Source organism: Equus quagga, chromosome 1 (assembly GCF_021613505.1).
Source record: "Equus quagga isolate Etosha38 chromosome 1, UCLA_HA_Equagga_1.0, whole genome shotgun sequence".
Taxonomy (NCBI): Eukaryota; Metazoa; Chordata; class Mammalia; order Perissodactyla; family Equidae; genus Equus; species Equus quagga.
The window spans coordinates 33,178,330-33,198,685 of NC_060267.1; the positions used below are offsets into that span (position 1 = coordinate 33,178,330).

The window sequence follows — 20,356 nt, forward strand, 5'->3', positions numbered from 1 at the left end:
CTGGCATTTGAGTCTAGGCCTGACTGACATCAATATCCGGTTATTTAACCATACTACCCCTCAGTGTGTGGCTTTTATGATAGTGCCAAAATTGAATTCGTTGTTGCAGAAGTTGCAATTTGAGTTTTTTGTTCCGTTTTGTAGATGGAACTTGTATCACAAGAGATTGATGCTCATTTTTGTTGTTGATTCTAGAGGTACAGATCCTCCACCATGTGACATTGGGACGGGCCGGGACTCTAGGTGGAGGTTGCAGTATGATGTCTATCAGTATTTCCTGCCCGAGAATGACCTCACTGAGGAGGGGTTGCTACAGCATCTGCAGAGGATGGCCGAAGTGCCTCAGGTGATGGCCAATGCTATCAAGGTAAATTGGATTCTCATGGTTTGTGTGGCCAGCTTCTGACAACTTTATAACAGTTGAGAAGGGGAGAAGCTACCAGGAGCTTCTTCCTTTATTGTTTTCTTGATCTTTCTGGGATTATCTCTTTATTCTCTTTTATTTTGTTGTCATCTTGAGAGTCTTTGCTAGTGATAACCCAAAGTGATGTTGGCCTTCGAAGAGAGGTGTGTAAATTGTTATGTTTTAGTCACAGCCACATCTAACACCTGGTAATCTTGGATGGAAGTGGGTGGTAATTTCCATGTACTCCCATAGCTGTTAAACACTTTTGGCAAGTATAAAGGTTATAGTGTTTTGAGAAATAATCAGAAACTGTTTAAGGATTTACTCATTGGCATTAATATTTAAACCCAAACTCAAAGTCTCTAACTTGGAGCAAAAGTTTTCTCTGAGCTTTTGAACCCCTGTAAACTCTTGCTACTCCACGTGTGGGCTATGGGCCAGCAGCTTTGGCATCACCTGGGAGTTTGTTAGAGTTGCAGACTTAGGCTCCACCAAGACCTACTGAATCAGAATTTGTGTTTGATAAATTCCCCAGGTGATTCCTATGCATCTTAAAATTTGAGACTCACTGCTGTAGATTACTTTTGTGGAGGGTAAGATTTTATCTTTGTGTCTTGAAATGTGCCTGATGGCAGTCTAATATACAAGGTCCTCCTTCAGTCTGATGGTTAATGAGTAGAGTTTTTCTGGACTGTTCTGATTCTTCCCAGAAGGTTGAGAGATCACCAGATTATGTAGAAGGAAGGGATTAAAACAGGGCATAGGTGGTTAGCCTATATGTATCTCAGAGCAGGATCTCATTTTGTTGCTGTGTCACCCAAGATGTCATTGCCGCATGCTGAGAGGAAGCCCTGTACAAGAAAACTCATTGTGCTTATTCACTAATTAGGAGGCTCTGTTGGAAAAGTTGTCAGTTGCCTTTTCAGATAGGAAATTTTCAAGACCATTTTTATTCTCATGGAGAATATAAGATCTCATATAACAGGGTCTTTTTAGATTACTTTTTAAACTTTTAGTTAAGAGTTAGAATGTTGGTGTGCCAGAAGGCAAGGAAACCCGCACTGACTGATGATAGGGTGTCAGAAAGACTCTGGAGCCTGTTCGAAGAGGCTCGCACTGGCCCACTTTGGGACAATTCAGTCGTTAAAAAGAATAAAGATTGATTGTAAGTGTTGAATAAATAAAAACAAGTCTATACTAATACCAAAAAAAAAAAGTAAAAGAAAACTCCTCAGCTGCTACCAATGGAAGAGATTCATACCAAATTACTCTGAAAATTGATAAAGGCAAGGAATTTGCCCTGCCTTTTTTAAAGAACTGTAATTCAGCTCCAGTTGATGAGAGAAGGCTTTTTTTAACCAAAGAATGCCAGCTAATAAATGTAGGAGAAATTAGAGAATTAGAAAATCACCCTTTTGTGACCCTCAGTGAAATAATTCAGGCAAGGATCATCAGGTGAAAGATTTTCGGGGGACAGGATATTCCCAGGATGCCCAAAGAGCATCGTCAGGTTAATTCTAACTGTAAAGGGAAAACTACTTTTCGAGTGGAGTGATCTGATGGTCTCCACCGTATCCGTGTGGTCAAAGCTAGCTTCATTGATAGCGGGTCAGCCTGCACTATGTGCTCATGGGAATGCGGTCTGATATTATCACCGTCACCTATGGGGTATTCTAGCAAGACACGTTTAACCTGAATTCAGTCTGAGTTCCTGTTTACGGGAAATACAAGGGATAAAAGTACAATTTAAGCATCTTGAGCACAAAATCCAGATTGTGGAATATTCTGTAAGGCAACTGCTTTTAATCTCTAAAGAAGTCATTGGGTCGGTGGGAGAGGGTGTTGAGAAGGACTGTTCTAGGTTAAAGAGATTAGAGATAAACACTATGCGTGTAACTTGGTAGGATCTCAGTTAAGGGAGAGAAAAGCTATAAAAGCCACTTGGGAAAATCTTAATGTGCGCTGTGTATTATATGGTAAAAATTATTAGTTTTGTCAGGTGAGCTAAGGTATTGTGGGTATATAGGAGAATATGCTTATACTTAGTGCCTTGCTCCTCAAGTGTGGTAGATGAGCACGTAGCGTTGGCATCACCTGAGAGATTGTTAGAAAAGCAGAATCTCGGGTGCCTCTTCTGACCGACAGAATCAGGGTCTGAATTTTAACAAGCTCACCCAGTGGTTCATGGGCACGTTAAGTTTGAGAAACACTGTTTTACGACATATATGCTGAAGTATTTAGAAATGAAATGTCATGATTATCTGTAACTTAAAAATGGTTCAGCAGGAAAAATAGGGCAGTGAGGAGAAGGCGGGAGGGGTAGAAAAGCAAATATGGTAACATATTCACAATCGTCACATCTAAGTGGTGGTATGTAGCTTATTCATTGTATTATTCTTTCAACATCTCTTTAAGGTTGAACATTTTGTAATAGAAACTTGGCAGAGTAGGAGATAATGTTAATGTTTTGTTGAACTTGAGCAATCCTTTGTCCAGAAAACATACTGTGGAAAGCTAAGCAATATTTTTAAACAGCAGAAGTCTTCTAAAAGTCTCATAATTATTTACTCCTGAAACTCTAATAATTAATTTTCTCCCTTCTATTAGTAGGAACGTATCTGTGTATTATGGCTGTATAGGGCTTTTGTTTCTCCTATTAAATGTATCACCTATCTGAAAAACAACCTTTAAAAGGGAATTTTTGGAGTTAAGGATTACTGCATAATGATGTTTTCTTATTTCAGAGCCTGTTAGACAAAATAAGTGGGTCCTCTCTATGAGATGTTAACAGATTTTGTCTATGTCAGCTCTGTAGCTAGCAATAGTAGCTGACATTTTTTGAACACTTCCTTTGTGCTGCGTAAAACTAGTGTGCCAGATAAATAAGATTCCTGCCCTTAGGTTGTTTACAGTATAGCAGATGATAAAATATTTTTTTTTTGCTTTGTTCTAACTAGGATTGACATGTTACTTACATCATATTTTACTTAAATTACTTAAAAAACTTTAGAAGCATTTTGTGTAAGAGCTTGTTTATATTAGTCCATACAAACTGTAGAACAATCTTTTGCCAAAGCTAAATGGGTTGGTCTATATTTTAAACAAGAATTATAATGTAATAGTACAATTTAATATCCCATGTAGGTGGGATTATAATAGGATAGCTTTTTTTTTGTAATCTAAACATGAATCACGCTTTGTTTTTGGCTTCAGGTGGTTACCCTAACAGCTAATGATAAGACAAGTGTTTCCTTCTCCTCCCTCCGGGGACAAGGTGTCATTTATAATGTCATTGTCTGGGACCCATTTCTAAATACATCTGCTGCTTATGTTCCGGCTCACACTTACGCTTGCAGCTTTGAGGAAACAGAGGGAAATTGTTCTTCCCTTGGTGAGTATGTGGATTTAAACTTTGCAAGTTTTTTCTTTGGCTTTGTAGATCTCTATCAGCTAATACAGAACTTGAGAATATGAAGAAATGCTTTTGTCTACTCTTCATTCATTCAACAAATGCCTTTTGAGCCCTGACATTATCCCACTGTCTGTTCTAGGCATTAGGATACAGCAGGGAACAAAACAGACAAAGTATCTGCCCTCCTGGAGCTTCTGTTTTAGTGGGAGAGATGCATTAGACAAGATAAATTTGTAAAACCTACAATATGTGAGAGAGTGATGGGTGCTAAGAAGCAAAAATTAAGTAGGAAAGGAAGATGACAAATGGTAGTGAGAGAAGAACTTGAGATAGCCTGGCCAGGGAAGTCCTTGCTGGGAGGGTCACATTTGAGTAAAGACCCGAGGCAAGGCAGGGAGCCATGCACATGTCTGGGGGACCCGGGCAGCCAGTGCAAAGGCCCTCCGCTGGGAGCCTGCCTGCTGAATCTGAGGAAGTGCAGGGAGGACAATGGCTGGAGGAGACTGAGGAAGGCGCGAGATGCTGGGGCCAGCAGCTCAGAGGCAGCCTTGTAGGTCATGGTATGGGTGTTAGCTTTTGTTTGGAGTGAAATGAAAAGGCATTGGAGGGTTTCAGCAAATGGTGCTGTGATCTGACTTACATTTTAATGGGATCACTCTGGCTGCTTTTTTGAGAAAGGATGAGGGCAAATTGAGATTGTTGATGAGGAGGCCATTGTGGTAATCCAGGTGAGAGATGACTGTGGTTTGGATAGAATGGTGGCAGTGGAGGTGTTGAAAGATCATTCTGTGTGTGTGTGTGTTGAATATTTTATTTTGAAATAGTTTCATAGAAAAGATGGAAAAATAGTACAAAGAATTTCTGCATAATCTTCACCCAGGTTCCTCAAATGTTAGTTAATGTATTGCGCTGTTTGTTTTTTTGATGAGGAAGATTGGCACTGAGCTAACATCTGCTGCTAATCCTCCCCTTTTTGGCTTGAGGAAGATTGTCCCTGAGCTAATATCCGTGCCAATCTTCCTCTGTTTTGTATGTGGGATACTCCTACAGCATGGCTTGGTGAGTGGCTGGTAGGTCCGTGCAGCCTGTGCCACCGAAGTGGAGCATGCAACTTAACCACTATGCTTCTGTGGGCCAGCCCCTGCTGTTTGCTTTTTGTTCTCTCTCTCTCTTTCTATAGCTATAGCTATATATTTATATGTGTGTGTGTATATATATACGCACATAACTCTTTTATTCTCTGAACCATTTGAGAGTCAGTTGCAGACATAAACACCTTTTTGTCCTCAAATAATTCTATTTCCCTACATAAAGTAGTAAAATTATCAAAATCAACAATGATACAGTCCTGTTGTTTAATCTACAGATCAAATTTCACTAATTATTCCATTAATGTCTTTTATAAGCAAAAAAAGATGTTTTTTTCCTTGTTCAGGGTCCACTTGAGGATCACACATTGCATTTAACTGGCATGTCTCTTTAGCCTTCTATAATCTGAAAAAAACGCCTCAATCTGTTTCTGTCTTGTAAGACCTTGACCTTTTTTTTTTTTTTTTAGGAATATGGGCTATTTATTTTTTGAGAATGTCCTCAATTTGAGTTTGTCTGATATTTCTTCATGGTTAAATTCAGATTATCCATTTTCAGCAGAAATATAAAAGAAATGGTGTTGTGTCTCTCTCAGGAGGTACCTGATAGTATCTATTTCTCCCATTACTGGTGGTAGTAACCTTGATTACTTGGTTAGTGGTGTCTGCCACTAACCATTGTAAAGTAACTATTTTTCCTTTTAAGTGTCTTTTGGGGAGATATTTTGAGTCCCCTTCTCAAACTCTCACTTGCTGGTTTTAGCATCCTGTGATCTTTCTTTGCCTGAAACATTTATGATTAGGTGGTTGCCAAATGACATTTTTCTAATTTCGTCATTCCTTTTATGTTTATTAGTCGGCATTCTGTGGTAAGGAAGAGTTTTCCCTTCTCCCCTATTTATTTAGTCGTGTATTTATTTATATACATGAACCCATGGATTCTTATTTAATTCTCTGGATTATAATCTGTCACTATCATTATATTTTCATGTTCAGATTGTCCCAGACTTGGCCGATGAGTGGTTGCTTGTATTTTGAAATAGAGCCAGTAGTATTTGCTGGTGGATTGATATGGGGTTTGAGAGAAGGGGATGTAAATGATAATGCTGTTTTTGGGCAACGAGAGAGAGAGAGAGAGAGAGAGAGAACACGCGAGAGCGAGAGAGCGAGCTGCCATTCACTGAGGTGGGAGAAACTGTCAGAGGAGCAGATTCGGGAGGACATTTCACGAGTTCAGTTTTGGACACGTTCAATTTAAGACCCTGTTTAACGTTCCAGCGGAGATGTTGAATTGACAGCTGGTGATGCGTAGATTGGAATTCAGGGGTGAGGTCTAGGCTGGAGATTACCTTGGAAATCATCAGATTAACTAGATGGCATTTAAGACCATGGACTGGATGCTATCACCTGTGGAGTGAGTATGTGGAAATGGGAGGAGGTCCAAGTACGGAGCCCTGGGTGCTCCAGTGTTTAGAGGTCAGGAAAGTGAAGATTCCACCAAGGAGACTGAGAAGGAGCAGCCAGAGTGGTAAAGGGAAAGTGAGTGTTTTTGAAGCTCAAGGGAGAAAGTGTTTAGAGGAAGAAAGTGATCAACTGTGTCCAATGCTGCTGATAGGTCAGCTAAGAAAGAGTCTGAAAAATGACCATTGGGTTTAGCAAACACGGAGGTCATTGGTGCCCATGAGAGCTGTTTCAGAGGAGCAGTGGGGTAAGAGCCTGACTGGAGCATGTTCAAGGACAAATAGGAGGAAAGAAATTGAAGAACTCAAATAGCTCTTTCAAGGAGTTTTGCTCTGCAGAATGAAGTCTATCAGTTGAGTTGGAGCCAGGAATTAGGGTTCCTTCTCTGCTGAGGCTGTATCCCACCCAGTCTTCCACTGCCACACTCCAGATCCTTGAGAGGGACAATGCAAGAGACCCAGGCGGATATGAGTTCTGTCCTTTTCACTGATAGACTGAATCTTGTCTAGGTTCCTGCATTCTCTTTCCCTTGAAGCCTCTGCACCAGAGCCCCCCTAATCAGAAAGCCCCAGGGCCCTGTCTTTCCATGTTGCCTGAGGAGAAGGAAAGCTCTGATCCTATTGTTCCTCCAACTCAAAGCTGAACCCCCCTTGTGATGGTGGTCCTATTGTTGCTTTCATTTTCAAGCTTGGCGCACACGAGGATGCCTTTGCTGAGCTGGCGGAAGGGAGGATGTATCCACATTGCCTTTTAAGTAAAACCCTTGACCTATGCACCGTAACCCATAATGATGCTATGATGATTAAAGGCACCCTGAACTTTGGCTCTCTTCTGTCCTCCCATTCCATTCGCCCCTTTGTCTTCATTGCCCCTGAAAGTGACTGCTTATTTCATCTCTTGTTGTCTCTAGATTCTACTTCTTATGAAACCTTCTCTACTCTCTGATTTTATTTGTATAATTTTTTCTCTCCTTTCCTGGTACTGTGATAAGAGATTCTATTTAGTTCCTCTCTGCTATCTAATATCGTGCCAGAATATCTGTGTGTGTCAGTTTTTATTGGGTTGGAAGACCTTGCTATCTTGGTGATTGTACCTGCTGGAAACTTCCCCTAAATTTTCATTTGAAAAAAATGATCTCAGCGAACTTCATGTTTTTGGTATAAAGATTGAATTATAGAACAGCAATCAACCACAGGTCTGAAATAAGCAGAATGTGACTTTTTATCTTTTGTTTCATCTTCCTTTTGGGCTTTTCGTTCTCAGAAAAGCTGATGTGTAGGTATCTATTATGCCCTGCAAATTCTTATCTTCTGTCTTGTGTTTCTTATTTAAATGTAGGTCTTCATAGTGTCTCCATTTGAGCTCTCTTCATTATTTTATGTGTTTTGATTTGTGGTAGATTGGTAATATTTTTCACATGAGATTGTATAGCTGTTTTGGTTTTGTTTTTAGCTTAGGGATTATGTTCTTGTGCTTATCTCAAAGGAGTCATGATGGTGGTGAATTTCGTGAGCAGGTTTTTCTTTTCAATAAGCTGTATCTTTCAAATCATTTATTCAGTTTATGCCTATTAAGGATCGTGGGTTTTGGGACTCTGCCATCATGAAGCATATTGTGCTTTACTGTTCGTTATAATGCTACATTTTTCCCCAAAGCAAGGTGTGTGATGAAGATTGGTAGTAATTTGTTCATGTTTGACTTATGGCATGATAACATGTCCTTTTATTTTAATGTGAGTTTTGGTTAAAGCTTTGTATTATGGTTAAATTTGTTAATTTATGTTAAATTTGTTAATATGTTAAATATTAATATATATGTTAATATAATAAATATGTTAAATATGTTAAATTTGTATTTGGTTAAAACTATGTATTATTCATTGAACTCATGTACCAGTTATCTGGCCTTAACCATTTTGATTCAAGGCCATTATGTTGTTTCAGCTGTACACCCACCTGCATTTCTGCCTCCCTCCCCTCTTTTCTCACTGTATTTTTTTAAAGCAAATTCGTGGCCGGCATTTTGCTCACAAAATTTCAGTATATATATATGTGTGTATATAAATCTTAAAGATAAGCACTATTTTTTAGAAAATATAGCCACAGTGTCATCAACACAAATTTCAGTTAAAAATATTGAAGGTAATTCCTTAATGGCATCAAATTAACGGCCTGTGTTTAGATTTCCCCAGTCACAGCAATTGTTTTTCAGGTTTTTTTGTTTGAATCAGGTTTGAGATGAGGTCTATACATTGTATTTAGTTGACGTGTCTTTTAAATCTCTTTTAATCCATAGTTCTCACTCCCTCTGCAGTTTATTGCAGTTTTTTCTTTTTTTCTTGCAGTTTATTGGTGAATAAACAGAATTATTCATTTTAGGCACACTCTCCCTCTCCCGCTATCCATACCCCGGCCCCTGAATATGTCATAGAGTGCTGTGTACCCCTATCAGGGAGCAGGAATTGCCTGGTTCCTCTTTCTGTTACAGCAGCAGCCATTGATATTCATTGTTCACAGAGAAGAATTCATTAGGGGTGGAAAGGGTACTTTAAAAATAAATTTATAATATGTATGTATGGAATCAATTATTATCAGTTGTTTGCTTTTTTCATGAAATTTTGTTCTATTAATTAAATTCAAAGTATCGCATTGGATGCATTGTCCCCTAAATTTTCCTTCTTTCTAGGAAGAGTATCCTCCAAAGTGTTCTTCACTCTTTTTGCACTGCTTGGTCTCTTCATTTGTTTCTTTGGACACAGATTCTGGAAAACAGGTATTATGTCTGGTGTAGTTGTTATTTACATACCTCGTGGTGTTTTTTCTTAAATGCCTCTGGGGAATTTATGACCTGTCAGGAGAGTAAGCAACTGCTTATCTCCACCAGCTCCATAGATTTGTGGCTGGGTTCTTTTAGTAAAGATTCCACTTCGTTGCTCTGCATTTTTGTTTTTTCTCTTTTGTCAACCATGGAGTGCGACCTCCTCTTATTAAGAGGGGAATAAAATTTGGTTTGCACAGCAAACTTCTTCAGTTGCTAGATCAGCTAGTTGCCTAAAGATAACTGAGGTTAGAAAGCAGGATGTCGATGCAAAAATAGATTTTGGTGATGGTGATGGACATGTTTTCATATAAATCAGGCTGCAGGGCTGTGATGTACAGTGAGATTGAATTGTCTGCTCAGTCCTGGGAGGTTCGGATGGCAAACAGTTTGCTCAGTGAAACCCCGTGGGGGGAGTAGAGCATAAATTATGCTCACTGAATTGATTTGAATTCTTTGGACTGCTTTGATATAACTAATGTTTGCAATTACTAAAGAAATCCTTACTTAAGTCATTAACAAGGAGTGTAATGGAGCATCAAGGGAAGAGTGAATGTAATCCGGATCTCATAAAACTCTTGATTTAATAAATTGTGTGAAATAGTAACTCCTTTTCCTCCATTAATACACTTTTTTTCTTGATTGAGAAGACAATATTGTGAGGAATATTTAATTCCTCCAAGTGTAGAATGATTCTATAACAAAGAGTTGAATTGTAGGCAACATCCCAAAGATATTACACGGTATTTTAATGGATGAAGACAATAGTTGATCCTAAAGAGGAAAGGATGAATTAAAAGAAGATATAAAAGTTACAATTTGCTTTGGAGTATTTTGTTATATTTTTTTACCTTTTAAATTTTATTTTTGCTCAAGTAACAAATTAAAATTTAGTGTGTAATTTCAGATCAGACACAATGACAGCAGTACTATTCTTGTTTTAAGAGGGAAGTATAAATATGTTAAAATGTGCTATGAAATTAACAATTAACAACAATTAAAATTGACCTATATACAAGAAAGTGTATCCTACAGTTGAGACTTTAATATTATCTCCATTTAATAATATTTACTCCCAATGACTTCTAAATTTTTCCTTTCTTGTAGATCACTGTTTCTGAATGCCCTAATTTATAAATTCTGAGAGCTTAAGCATGTATTTATAGATTAGATATTTACATTGCATTGTAGAAAAAATACCTAACCGTAGCCTGTGTTGTTTTTTTTCTTTTCCTGGTGGTTTGCTACTAGAATTATTCTTCATAGGCTTTATCTTCATGGGATTCTTCTTTTATGTACTGATTACAAGACTGACACCTATTAAGTATGATGGTAAGTGAAAATAATATGGTTTGATTGGGTGTTCAAAAAGGAAGATGTTGTGTTTACATTCCACCTTTCCTTCTACAGTTTGACCAATATTGTGTGTGATATCCTATTATGTCTGTAAAATAATGGGCCACCTGAACTCTAAACATCTTTTCTAAACCACTCATTCAGGCCTTCTCTTCTGGATTTTTAATCTGCATGGTGAATTCCTTGGTACTTAGGGAAATGAAGGGCCATGTTGATTGTAAACATGTCCTTCCTTGTCACATTTAACAGAATGCTTGTCATGCCTTCTTCCTCAGCTCCACTTTATAGGTTGTGCCAAGCCACACCTGTCACTAGTCCTGGGAGGTTTAGCTCCCTGGCTAGTTTCCACATCTCAGACCGGGCCCTCCCTAGAGAGGGCCTCCCTGTGCTGGTTTCATGGCACCACTGAAGAGCCCTTGTGCCTAACCAACAGAAAGGCTAAGGCAGGCTCTGGTCATAGTACTCTGTGTCTAAAGCGTGTGGTCAGAAAAGCTGCCTCTGATCAAACAGTTCATCTTCTCCCTTTGTGCAGTTCGTCTGATTCTGACAGCCATCGCTGGAAGCGTTGGTGGGATTTTCTTGGTAGCTGCCTGGTGGCGATTTGGAATCCTGCTGCTCTGCATGCTGTGTGTTGGACTAGTGCTGGGCTTCCTCGTCTCGTCAGTGACTTTTTTCACTCCACTGGGTAGGAGATGCGTAACTAATGTTTTGTGTGTTCAGTTCATTGTTTGAAAGACCTTAATTGGGGTCTCTTGGTACAAATACTGCCTCATCAGGGATTTGGGGCCTTCTTGTAGAGTGCTGGAAATTTGCAATGATGATGTGGCACTTTAGGTAGAGCCATTACAAATAGGAACCCTTCTTTCCTCAAAGGCACCCGATACCAGATAAATTTTAGAATGTTTTTAGTGGTAGCTTTGTACCTGTTTGTTGTGATAAGGGGTGTATGTATATTTCTGTTAGTTAGAATTAATGGAGGTAAAGAAGATTCTTGACATATGGCAGAACAGTGGTTTTTTATTCTTTTGAACCCTTGAACTCGTTCTTCAAGTGACTCTTCAGCAGAAGCCCGGTATATCCCACAGGTAGACGTGGGGCTGCTCTGATGGCAGCTGAGTTGGGGAACCTGGTGCTTTGTTCCTGGTCTTCTCTTGTATGCTACCCTCCACCCCTACGCTTTGCCAAAGCCCAGGTGTTCCTGAGGTACCTACTTGTAGTCATCTGGGGCAGTAGCACACGGATGGTTCTGGGGATTTTTTTTTTTTAAGTAATTCAATTTCCATCTATTTTTAAAATCTGGTTAACTTGTAAGTGAACTTTCTTTTGTAGGGGAGGAAAGATTTTCCTGCTACCCTTCCAGGTTCTTTAGCTGATCTGATAATTAAGTTGACATAAAACAGATTAATAGGAGAAAGACAAATTTAATTTGGTACATACAGGAGCCCCATAAAAACATGAAACCCAAAGGCAGTCAGGCAATTGAGGCTTATATGGCATCCTGTGCTACAAGGAATGCGATAGGGGCCTGGGGCTTCAAAGGGGAGGAGGACAGTTCACAGAAAGATGGGAAAAGCAGATGTTTGCCCTGCTGTGCAGGTTAAGTCTTTCAGATAAGAAAATTATCTCTGATAATTGCTCTCTTTCTGGGCCAGGCTTCCTGTTTGAATTCTTTTAGGCAGTTAAAAGAGAGAAAAGTTTTTCCTGAATCTTCTGGGTCTTGATTGCCTTCAGCTCAAAATAATCCACATGTCAAAGTGGCACGTTTTGGGGTGGCATATTTTGCTCCCCTTCACTTTGCAGTTGTATATTAACTTACATTTCCTGATTATTGTCAAAAACGCAAAAAAAAGTACCTGCATTCCAAGGTACTCCATTAGGTTATTTCTTTCTTGTGATAATGTTTAGTTCTTATATTACAACATCAGATTATAGTTGATGGAAATGTTCGATATAAGAATGGCTGTCTCTTGAGGCTGTCAACTCTTGAGAACATAGGATATAACAAGAGTACAGTTGGCTCTCTCAAGATTATTTTATAGACTGGAAAGAAAGGACAGCCTGTGTGATTACTGACCATTCTAAGGCCCTTTGTTCTGATTGTAGCAAACCTATAGCCAAGTTCATTCCCACAGGCCCTCCTGCAGGTGGCTTTTTCTCTAGATAGGCTGATGCAAAGTATCTTTGTTTAGACTTGGCTAACTGACAGATTCACAGGGATGTTTGTTGAAAATGCAGATCCAGGGCCCTACTCTAGATGTGCTAAATCAAATACTGCTTAATTGGCTCCCTCCGTTTTTGTTAATGATTGGAGGGTTGGAGGAATGATAGGTTAGAACTTTTAGTAGTTAATCTGCTTACTTAGGAACTATCTGCTTGCTCAAGGACAGTTAGAGTGAATATCTCCTTAATGATAATGGCTGCAGACTCATCTTTTTAAGGATTAAAATTGGAAAAATATTTGGCTGACCTCTCAGATCTACTGTTTTCACCTTGTTATGTAGCTAGCAAAGAGGTTATACTCCAAAAGGGTCAGTCTTCACATACCTGCATCATAACTACTATTTTTAGTCCCTGGATTCCTTGAAACACTTTTTCTTTTAAAGCCACATGTGTATTTTGTGAAGGTTAGTGTAGTTAAACTGGAGAATATGATCCATAAATTCACCTCGCTGCAGCATGTTGCAGTTCACTTTCTGAGAATGTGGGATCCCAAGGTCAGATCCACTTACCACGGAACTCCCACTCTTCCAGGATGTAAGAGTCTCAGGATATAGGCCCCCTCCAGCTGGATTGGATGATGGTGCCAATGTCAGTATTAAATAATTGTCAGGCTTATGTTCTTGCTTTTTAAACTTAACTTATAAATAGGAATTCTACTACATTCGTCCTGGGTCACCCCAAGGTGTGCTGCATTTTGGAGAAGGGTTTGGTAGGAGCAGACAAGCGGTTAGCTCCTGTCTTTCCTGATGCATGAGGAAATGCCATCTTCCAGTTGGCTAGGCAGGAAATGCTGTGATGGTAAAAATCTATTAAGTGGATTTTGCTGCTTATATTGGGTGGGACTTCATATGGTTAACTCTGAATGCCATTTACTTGTATTTGTTACTTTGCAGTACAAAATCATGAAATCACAGAAATTTAGAACTAGAAAGGATGACTTGGAGCTTGGAGATGAAGTGATTCAGTCTTCTCATTTTATGAGTTAGGAAACGGAGGCCCAGCATCCCGGCTAGGGAACGGAAGTGCTTGGACTAGTCCAGCTTCTTCTAAATTATCCTGGGAATAAATGCAGAGGATTTACCTGCTTGATTCACCCCCCCCCCCCCCCCCCCCAGTCTTCTATGACACACCCTTCAAATGGGATTGTATTGCCAATTAAACGAAAAAAATCAGAATTCATTTCTAATTGCCAACACATTCCCTGGTTGTCACACTGAACCTCTGATGTATGTCTGTGTTCAGTTGTTGAGAAAATGAACCTTAACGTGGTGAACCTGTTGTTTACTCTTGATTTCTTTTTGCTTTTTCAGGAAACCTGAAGATTTTTCGTGATGATGGCGTGTTTTGGGTGACCTTCTCTTGTATAGCTGTTCTCATTCCAGTAGTTTTCATGGGCTGCCTAAGAATAGTAAGTGTTTCATCAAGTTAGCTTTATTCATTATATTGTCCTAGGCCTCCAGTTGTTCTCTTATGGCATCATCTTGCATGTTTTGTTCACTAGGGAGAGCTGTGTGATAATCTGTATCTGATCACTGAGTCTCAATAGCCTTGTTATGAAAGCAAGAGAAGTTCTAATTACAATGATCACACAGTGTTTTTCGTCAAGTGGAGCAGGTCATCACTGTCAGTATGCTTTTAACTGCGGGAGCAGAGAAGATAGGGCTTCCTCTAAGGCAACAACCTGATGGATCATTCATTTCAGCTGTCTCTCCAGAAGAACGGTTCTTCATCTGATTAGACTTCATTCTTGAAGCTCCTTCACAGGGAAAATATTTTCTATGATAAGGTAAACTCTGTTTTGAGAACTCACAATGAGTATTGAAGGTGGTTGTCAGTTTATCTTTTCAGGTAACCTTTGTTACAGCTCTAAGACTTGGTTCCTTTTCATGTGTCCTGAGGAAATGGAAGTGATTCCATGTGACTGAGGCCGGTGACGCGAGTTAGAAACTATTCTTATTCTACCAGAGGTGACTCCTAAACGCTTTCATTCTTCCACAGCTGAACATACTGACTTGTGGGTTCATTGGCTCCTATTCGGTAGTCTTGGCTGTTGACAGTTACTTGTACACAAGCCTTTCTTACATCACTTTGAATGTACTCAAGAGAGCACTCAACACGGATTTCCGCGGAGCTTTCACAAATGTGCCTTTTCAAACTAATGGTAAGACTCTAAATCCAGGAACCAGAGTGATAGTCAAATAGGAATATTGGGCCACCTGTGCTAACAAGAGCACATGGTAACTAGTTTGAAAGGAGGTTAACTGGATTGAAAAAAGGTTAACTAGACAAAAGAAGGAAACTCACACCATGCAAATGCTGTTAGAGCCCTCTCAGTGATAACTTATGGTCATAGGAGCAAAGAGTAGAACACAATGTAGTCTATGCAGAAATTGAAATATAACGATGTACACCTGAAATTTATATAATGTTATAAACCAGTGTTACCTCAATAAAAAAAGAATTTAAATTTATAAGAAGTTGAAGTTCATACTTCTAAAAATCTACTAAATGAACTTTGTTAAGAAATTTCTAAACCAGGATTACTTAGGTCTACCTAGTCAATTCCCAGTTGTGAGAAAAATGTTGAGAGTAAAGCTGTTTGGCACTTTATGGGTTGGGGTGAGATGAGAGAGGAGAATGACCACCAGATTTTTTAAGTTATTCTCTTGTTTCTCTCCTTTAAAGAAATATATAATTTGCTAATTGAAAGTGAAAGTCATTTTCAATCACGAAGTGTATTGTTTCCTCAATTGTAAGATTCTACCGTTAAAGATTTTGTGTTAACTTTTTGAAGGAAAAAAATGACTATTAAATGTTCACAAAGGTTGTAAGATATGTTGGTTTCAGAAATGTTAAAATACAGAGGATGGAAAAGCATGTCTTAGAATTGAAGATATATAAGCACAGTCATGATTGTTATGAATATTTCAGGACAAATCTTTTCCTCTGCTATCATGAGCCTGCCCTCATTGAGTAAGAGGTTGATGGTTGAGACCTTGAAATCCATGTGTCTTGAAAGTTTTACATACAAGACAATATCTTGCCAAGCCTTTTAGTAGAGGCTCAGTCCAGTTTGTTGAATCTCTTTATGCATTTCTATATCCCCTCTATATGAGTGGAGTGGGGCCCCATATAGAGTGGAATGGGAAAAAAGAGCATGATGGTGCCTACTGTTCCATGATGTACGTTTGTGAGGTTATCTAGATCCCTGCCCTCCCCCACCCCGAAAAACGCAACAGACAACTATGCCTATGGCACTGGTCATAAAGTACCCAAATGCCAAGGATCCAAACAGCTGATTCCTTTACAACCTTTATGCCTGTAATAGAAAAGTCCTTGGTTTGTTAGTGAGGAAATGTACATATAGACAAATTCACCAGAAAGTCTAATATTACTGAGAAAGGCTGACACAGATTGAGGCTATGAAAGGTTAAGTGTTGGATCTGTGTTAGGTTTTAAAATACAAGAGTTCAAACTGTGCTTTTCTACTGTTTTTTAGACTTTATTATCCTGGCAGTCTGGGGGATGCTGGCTGTAAGTGGAATTACGTTGCAGATTCGAAGAGAGAGAGGGCAACCGATCTTTCCTCCCCACCCATACAAGTTGTGGAAGCGAGAGAGGGAGCGCAGAGTAACGAACATTCTGGACCCCAGCTACCACATCCCTCCATTGCGAGAGAGGCTCTATGGCCGATTAACCCAGATCAAAGAGTTCTTCCAGAAGGAACAGCCAGCCGGAGAGAGAACACCCCTGCTTCTATAGATGCCAAGGGGCTTGGTCAGTGTGATCTTGAAATACAGCTCAGGCACCGTGTCTGCTTTGGTGTTTATGGCTAGCCCGCTTCAGCAGTCTCCGGTGCAAGTCTAATAAGAAAACAGGCTTCTATGCTTTGCACAACACTGTGCTGTCCTTATTGGTATATGGTAAGGGTATGCCAGGGAGATGATAATTCTGAGTGAGAGTGAGAAAGATGACCAAAAAGTCGGTGGTAAGGAGGCTTTTCCTTGTTCCCAAATACTTAAGAAATTACCTTTTGGTTTACAAATATATGATCAACTTATTCCTTGAAATTCCTTGAAATAGACTAAAAAAAGAAAAGAAATTAAAAAACAATGATTCTCCTGTAAAGGCCTGCTATTTCTTTTTATCTCCTTCGACAATTCTCTCACCCGAGTCTTGTCTAAATTTCGGGGGCGGGGGCACAGAAGGTGCTTTATTTAAGTGTTAGACTGAATCTTTGTTTGCCACTGTGTTTGGAAGTCTAGGGGTTTGATACTGGGCCTTTGAACTTCAGAGGACAAAAGAAGGAGAACTAACTGGTTTTCTTACTAAAAGCAGTCTGATGACTACTTGCATCTTTCTGAGTATCATATATTATCAAAAGGTACCCCATTTTGTTTCTTTTTAATTGTGGTAAAATGCACATTTACCATATCAATCATTTTTAAGTATATAGTTCAGTAGGTGCCCGTTGTCTTTTCCTTTTATTGCTTAAAATGGTAATTTAAATAACTAAATTTTTCAATTATTTGACTCTAGGTCAATTTATATACATAATAGAAGTTTTATATGGATGATTTATTTATATTCCAAACAACAGCCTTTGCTTTTTTTCTTTCAAGGCCTTTTAAAATAATGTTGACAGCTGATCTCTAATTTAACTGCATTCGATGACATGAGTTGTTTTGTTTTTAGGAAATAAATTGGCTACTACCTTAATCTGTAGTCCCCTTAACAAGGAAACCTTTAAAAAGATTGCATTTTGTAGTTCTTTCTGCTAAATTAGTTGTTATTAACATTGATGTAAAATACAATTTCAAAAGATTTATTTTGTATATGAAGCCTTTGTACCATCTGTGTTTTAAAGTGATGGGGAGGGAGTCAAAAAGGATTCAAGTGTTTAATGGAGCAGCTTTTAATTAGGGCCTTGGATTCTGTAAGGAGAGTCCCTTCAGCTTTTTTTTGTTTTCTGTGTGTGTGTGTGTGTGTGAGAGGAAGATTGGCCCTGAGCTAACATCTGTTGCCAGTCTTCCTCTTTTTGCTTGAGGAAGATTGTTGCTGAATTAACATCTGTGCCAGTCTTCCTCTATTTTATGTGGGATGCCACCACAGTGTGGCTTGACAAGCGGTGCTAGGTCTGTGCCTGGGGTCTGAACCTGGGAACCCCGGGCCGCCGAAGCAGTGTGTGAACTTAATCACTACGCCACTGGGCTGGCCCACATCAGTTTCCACCCTTTTTTTCCACCACGAGAAAGCACCTGGAGGCCCTGGCTGCCCACCTATCCTCGTGGCCTTTTCTCTCACCCGTCAGAGCCTCTGCCACCAGTTCTGTCTTGGATTTTAAGCTGGTGACTCTGACATGCCTGAGGTCGCTTGTGGTTGTTGCATACACATTTGTGAGTTAACCACTATTTAAATGATGCTGCTTTTAAGAGTTTTTCAAGGTACAGTCGATTTTCGAAATTTCAACTAACTGGAAAAATGTTCAGCTTTTGCTTTTAAAAGTGTTTCGGAAAGGCTGAAACAAAATGAAAAAATAGAAAATCATTTTTGCTTTGAAAAATTACACACAGGTGTTCATTTACTGTTTATTCTGTAATCCTCACTGTTTATATAACTTCAGTGACACTTAAAGTCGAAGAAAAAATGTTCGTTTTTTAAAACTAATTCACTGTGAGGCTTCTGGCTTCTTCCATATCTTTGTACATTCTAACGAAGTTATATGGAATGTTTGTGAGTTATTTTCGATACCATCAAAGTGCACTGGCAGTGAAGATTGTAAAGACAGAACACAGTTTTCTTGGAGGGTGGACACAAATTGTTTAAAACTTTTCATGATAATTTGTGAGTAATAAACCAATTTGTATAATTTTTTAAATAATAAATACCTATTTTGAAAAAAATGTTAAGAAGACTCATTATTATAAAACAGTTTGACAGGTACAAAAACAAAATTATTTAATCTGGACAAACAATTCTTTATTTTAAAAAATCAGTTTAGGGATGAAATAATGGGAAATGAAGGAAATCTGGGGCAATGTATTAAAATTTGTATCCTTTGTTAGCAGGAAGGCTGATGTCGTCAGTGGATTAATTTGTGTTGGTGTCATTAGCACTTCGGATGTGTCAAACTGAAGAAAAGTAGTAATATTACCAGAAAACGAGTTATACTAGTCTTTAAATGTTTTGGTTCTGATTAGCCTGTTACAGGTTAGCTACGAGGGTGCCAAACCAGAGCAGCTAACCAGTGCTATAGACCAGTTGAATTCTCTAGAAGGTGGGATAGAAAACTGATTCTAACAAAGAAATTGCTAGAATATTAGACCAGGAACGGACTTCAGAGATCACATTATCTGACCCTTTTTATTTTATACCTGAGGGAATTCCTGACCAAAGAGTCAATCATATGAAGTCACAGTTATCAAATAACAGTGGCCAGATGAAAATGTGGGAGGCCTGACTCTCTATCCAAATGTGCTTTATCATCATGAAAATGTAAATCGTTGATTATTTTCCATTTTCTTCTGGTGAATTGGTAGGAAGCTCCTAATGTTAACATTGCCATGATCTCTTCTTTTCGGGAGTTAATTTTACACAGTGAAAACATGTTTTTCCAAGTTAATTTTCTGACGGACCGTTTCTTATTCATTTCAAAGTATATAATACTCAAAATTTCCATTATCTGTAAATATTTTGCCTCCACAGCAGCATATGTGTAGATCTTTTTGATACAAATTTCACTCCTTGATGATATACTTGATGCCTGTTATTAACCTTCATTAAAATCCCAGAATTCTTGGTTCTAATTTCCTGAAAACTGAGCCTCCTCTTGGGGCTTTCCCATTGTGCCACAGCCCTTGCTGGGAAAGAGGCTGTCGGTATTTTCCTTTTTGTTATGGACTGAATTGTGTCCCCCCAGAATTCATATGCTGAAGCCCTAACCCCCAGTACCTCAGAATGTGACTGTATTTGATGAGAGGACTTTCAGAGGTGATAAGTTAAAATGAGGCCATCAGGGTGGGCCCTAATCCAATGTGACTAGTGTCTTTATAAAAAGAGGTTAGAACATAGGAGACACCAGAGTGAAATCCATGTAAGGACACAGTGAGAAGGTGGCCATCTGCAAGCAGAGGAGAGAGGCCTCAGAGGAAACCAGCCTTGATCTTGGACTTCCAGCCTCCAGAACTGTGAGAAAATAGATTTCTGTTGTTTAAGCCCCCAGGCTGTGGTATTTTGTTATGGCAGCCCGAGCAGACTAATACGCTTTACAAATCCTTTTACCCTGATGCTTGATGAGACCACTGGGCGGTTTGGCCAGTGTGTTTGCAAGGACCTCTCTTTTTATGAGATTGTGGTAAAGAGGAGCTCAAGTTAATGGAAACTTGGGCTGACCCAGGCACTACCCATACAGTGATTACACTGGGGAGGTTGGCAAGTCTGGATCAAGTTACATGAGCACAAGAGGCAAAATTTTAAAAAGAGTTATAATCCAATGATAGTGGTCTTTGACTTGCATCTCACCTTCACTCATTCAGTAAGTAAGTATTTGTTGAGTTCCTAAATGCCAGGCATTGCCATGGGCACCAGGAAGAATAT

At 39.1% G+C, this 20,356-nt stretch overlaps 1 protein-coding gene across 1 annotated transcript in view; it reads left to right on the forward strand.

Moving 5' to 3' along the window:
* The window catches only part of TM7SF3 (transmembrane 7 superfamily member 3), a 34,763-nt gene extending 16,918 nt beyond the window's left edge, over positions 1–17,845 (forward strand). Inside the window, exons 5-12 of the mRNA XM_046673358.1 lie at positions 196–367; positions 3,620–3,797; positions 9,053–9,139; positions 10,436–10,516; positions 11,073–11,225; positions 14,071–14,168; positions 14,759–14,921; positions 16,260–17,845. Of these exons, the coding sequence (XP_046529314.1) occupies positions 196–367; positions 3,620–3,797; positions 9,053–9,139; positions 10,436–10,516; positions 11,073–11,225; positions 14,071–14,168; positions 14,759–14,921; positions 16,260–16,522 (1,195 nt within the window). The 3' untranslated portion in view covers positions 16,523–17,845. The remainder of the gene's footprint in view (positions 1–195; positions 368–3,619; positions 3,798–9,052; positions 9,140–10,435; positions 10,517–11,072; positions 11,226–14,070; positions 14,169–14,758; positions 14,922–16,259) is intronic.
* The last annotated feature ends 2,511 nt before the right edge of the window (positions 17,846–20,356 follow it).